Source organism: Empidonax traillii, unplaced genomic scaffold, assembly GCF_003031625.1.
Source record: "Empidonax traillii isolate 1590-97213 ecotype Southwest subspecies unplaced genomic scaffold, ASM303162v1 scaffold43:size1863611, whole genome shotgun sequence".
Classification (NCBI taxonomy): domain Eukaryota; kingdom Metazoa; phylum Chordata; class Aves; order Passeriformes; family Tyrannidae; genus Empidonax; species Empidonax traillii.
The window spans coordinates 687,055-689,942 of record NW_020955236.1 but is presented as its reverse complement, the minus strand read 5'-3'; the positions used below and the strand labels follow the sequence as shown (position 1 = coordinate 689,942).

Here is a 2,888-nt window from a genome sequence, read left to right as displayed (position 1 = left end):
CGGCGCGGGCCGGAAGCGCCGCCGGGAGCCGCCGTGCCGGGCTCCGCCATGTCGGCGCTGCGGGCGGTGCTGGCGCTGCTGGCCGCGCTCGCCGCCCCGGCACAGCCCTACTTCGTGAGCATCGACGCGCACGCCGAGGAGTGCTTCCTGGAGCGCGTGCCGTCCGGCACCAAGATGGGGCTCATCTTCGAGGTGGCCGAGGGCGGCTTCCTGGACATCGACGTGGAGGTGCGGTGGCGGCGGCGGCGGCGCGGGCAGAGCCGCCGACCTTGGACGGCGCGGCGGGGCCGGACCCGCCGCGGGGTTCGGGATGGTTCGGGGCGGTCCCTCCGGGGTCTCCGGGCGGCGGGAGGGACCGGGGGCCTCTGCTGGGGGTCGCTCCTGCGGTGGCTGCCCGAGCCTGGGCCTGAGCTCCTGCTCTGTCCACCCTTCCCTCGGGGTTTTCTTCCTCCGTGTAATGAATTATGGGGCGGGAGGAAGAGCGCGGCCGCTCTTCGCCTGCTCTGGGAGCGCTTCCCCTGGAACCCAGAGGGGTTTGCTGTCTCTGGTCAGGGATTGCCATCGGGAAGTCGTGGGTGAGCCCTTCTCGCCGAGGAGGTGTCACATCAGTGGGAGATCCCGAGGGAGAGTTGCTGTTGTTGTCGCGGTGAAGAACAGAGTTGTTTGGTTGGGGCAATTTAAACGCGAGGGGGGATAAAAAGCGGGGGGGTTGTTGCCGAGAGTCCTGTGACAGTTTAAAATTACACGTGGCTGTGGCCCAGGAGCTGGGAAATTGTGAGATCCCGTTCACGTGTCACCAGTGGAAGCTCAGCAGCAGCTTGGCCTGGTGGGATGGAAATTCAGGATCGCAGTGACCCCTGGGAGCTCTGAGCTCAGGCTCTCAGTCCGTTTGAGGTGGTCACTGCAGCAGTGCCCAGCTGAGTGTCTAAAGTCATATTGACTGTTGGAAAATGACTCTTTCCCCTCTTTGTTTCTCTTTACACACCAGAGATAAGGTTTCCTCTGCACTTGTTTGACTTACAGCCCCAGACTGTGTTTTCCTTGTTCTTGGGTGCTCCTTATCTCCACCGGGCAGGCCGGGGAGGGAGAGGCTTTTGTGTGACTTTCTTTACCAAGAATTTTGGGAGATTTTCCAAGAGGTTTCTGCGCAGAAAAACTGCCCCACTAAGCTGTGGCAGCTGAGCAGTGGCAGCCCAGGCAGATCCCAGCTGGTGTTGGTGACTGGGTTGTGGTTGCTGGGATGGTGCATTTTAACCCCCTGTGTTGGAACCCAAGTGTGTGATCCTTTGTTTCTCCCCCCTTTTCCAGATCACAGGGCCCGATAATAAAGGGATTTACAAAGGGGATCGAGAATCCAGTGGAAAATACACGTTTGCTGCCCACATGGATGGAACCTACAAGTTCTGCTTCAGCAACAGGATGTCCACCATGACCCCCAAGATAGTGATGTTCACTATTGACATCGGGGAGGCTCCCAAGGGCCAGGACATGGAGACAGAAGGTGAGGGACATTCCTGCAAGGGAATCGGGGAGCTCTTCCCTCCCTGCATGACTTGTGAACTCGATAGGGCTCCCAGGATTCCCGTTCCTTCAGGTGTATCAGCTGTCCTGGCACAGCTCAGGTGGATGTTTTTACCCCTTGTTCCGTACAATTTAAAGCAAATTCACCACAGAATCCCTTGGCCATCTGCAGAAACTAATGCTTCCCTCCTTTAGTCCCTCAGCAGTGTCACTCTGATTTCTAGTTGGCTCAGCAGTATTTTTAGACCTCCACGGGCCTTGTTTGAGCCCTGATAAATGTGCTAATATCAGATTTCCCCCCCTAGCTGTGTAAATGACTGTTTTATCTGCAGCCCTTTGTCCTGTACCCGTGTTCATCTCTCACACTTCTCTCTAGGTGGTGGAGATACCTGGGATGGTATGTGGACTGCTTTTTGAAAGCTCCTTGGCATCTTGTCTCTGGCACATGTTCATTCACTAACAGCTAACTTGGCTTTTCCTCCGTAACATTTGTTTGGAGCATGAGAATGTCTTGTTAATAAACTACCCAAAAGGTCTGATTCTGAGCAATGCTGAGCACCCCCAGCTCCCGTGGGACAGGTTGTGTTCAGGTGGTTGTTCCTGGCTGACAGAAGGTTTAATCAGGAGTTTTAGGTGAAATTCAAACTGAACACCGAACGTCCAGGAGCGTTGGGTATTCCAGGCAGTGGTTGCTTTCTGTTGCTAAAGGGGATGTTGAGCAATCCTGGGGTTTGGAAGCAATGAGCTGCTTGTAGGTTGTGAATTATTACTGATGTATCAAGGGAAAAACTCAAACTTGTCGTTTTCTGTGAAACAAATACGTGAAAGTATTGCCTAACAAGTCATAAAGTTTATTTAGAAATCACTGACTGTAGCTGGAAAGGCAACAAATTCTTGTTTTCTATTTTAGCAAGTAAATAATTGTGGGGCATTGACTGCTTGATGCCACTTGAAAAGTGACACATTCCTGGCGATTTTTTTTAAAGGCTCACTTCAGTCTTTTTTTGAGTCTGTTGTAAAGAATATTAATGCAGCTTTACATTTTTAAGGCAGTTTTCTTCAGTGAATTTTTTTGAGTGTGTTTAAACAATCTCTGCAACTTTAGTTTCTTCTTTTACTAATAAATTGCACTTACTGCAATGACCACTTGGCCATGAAAATAAGGGATTTATGATATTAGCAGAGGGACCGTGGTTTGCACAACTATCTAGATTTTAATTGTAAATTGTGTGAGTGTTATTCTCTCATTCTTTTTTTTTTTTTTTTTTTTTTTTTTTTTTTTTTTTTTTTTTTTTTTTTTTTTTTTTTTTTTTTTTTTTTTTTTTTTTTTTTTTTTTTTTTTTTTTTTTTTTTTTTTTTTTTTTTTT

At 49.9% G+C, this 2,888-nt stretch overlaps 1 protein-coding gene across 2 annotated transcripts in view; it reads left to right on the top strand.

The window, feature by feature from the left end:
- Positions 1–2,888, top strand: part of TMED2 (transmembrane p24 trafficking protein 2) — a 6,950-nt gene continuing 4,062 nt past the window's right edge. Inside the window, exons 1-3 of one of the 2 annotated variants that reach the window (XM_027878602.1) lie at positions 23–228; positions 1,309–1,501; positions 1,898–1,918. In XM_027878602.1, the coding sequence (XP_027734403.1) occupies positions 49–228; positions 1,309–1,501; positions 1,898–1,918 (394 nt within the window). In that variant the 5' untranslated portion in view covers positions 23–48. Of the gene's footprint in view, positions 229–1,308; positions 1,502–1,897; positions 1,919–2,888 lie in introns of both variants that reach the window. The other variant, XM_027878603.1, reaches the window with a different exon arrangement.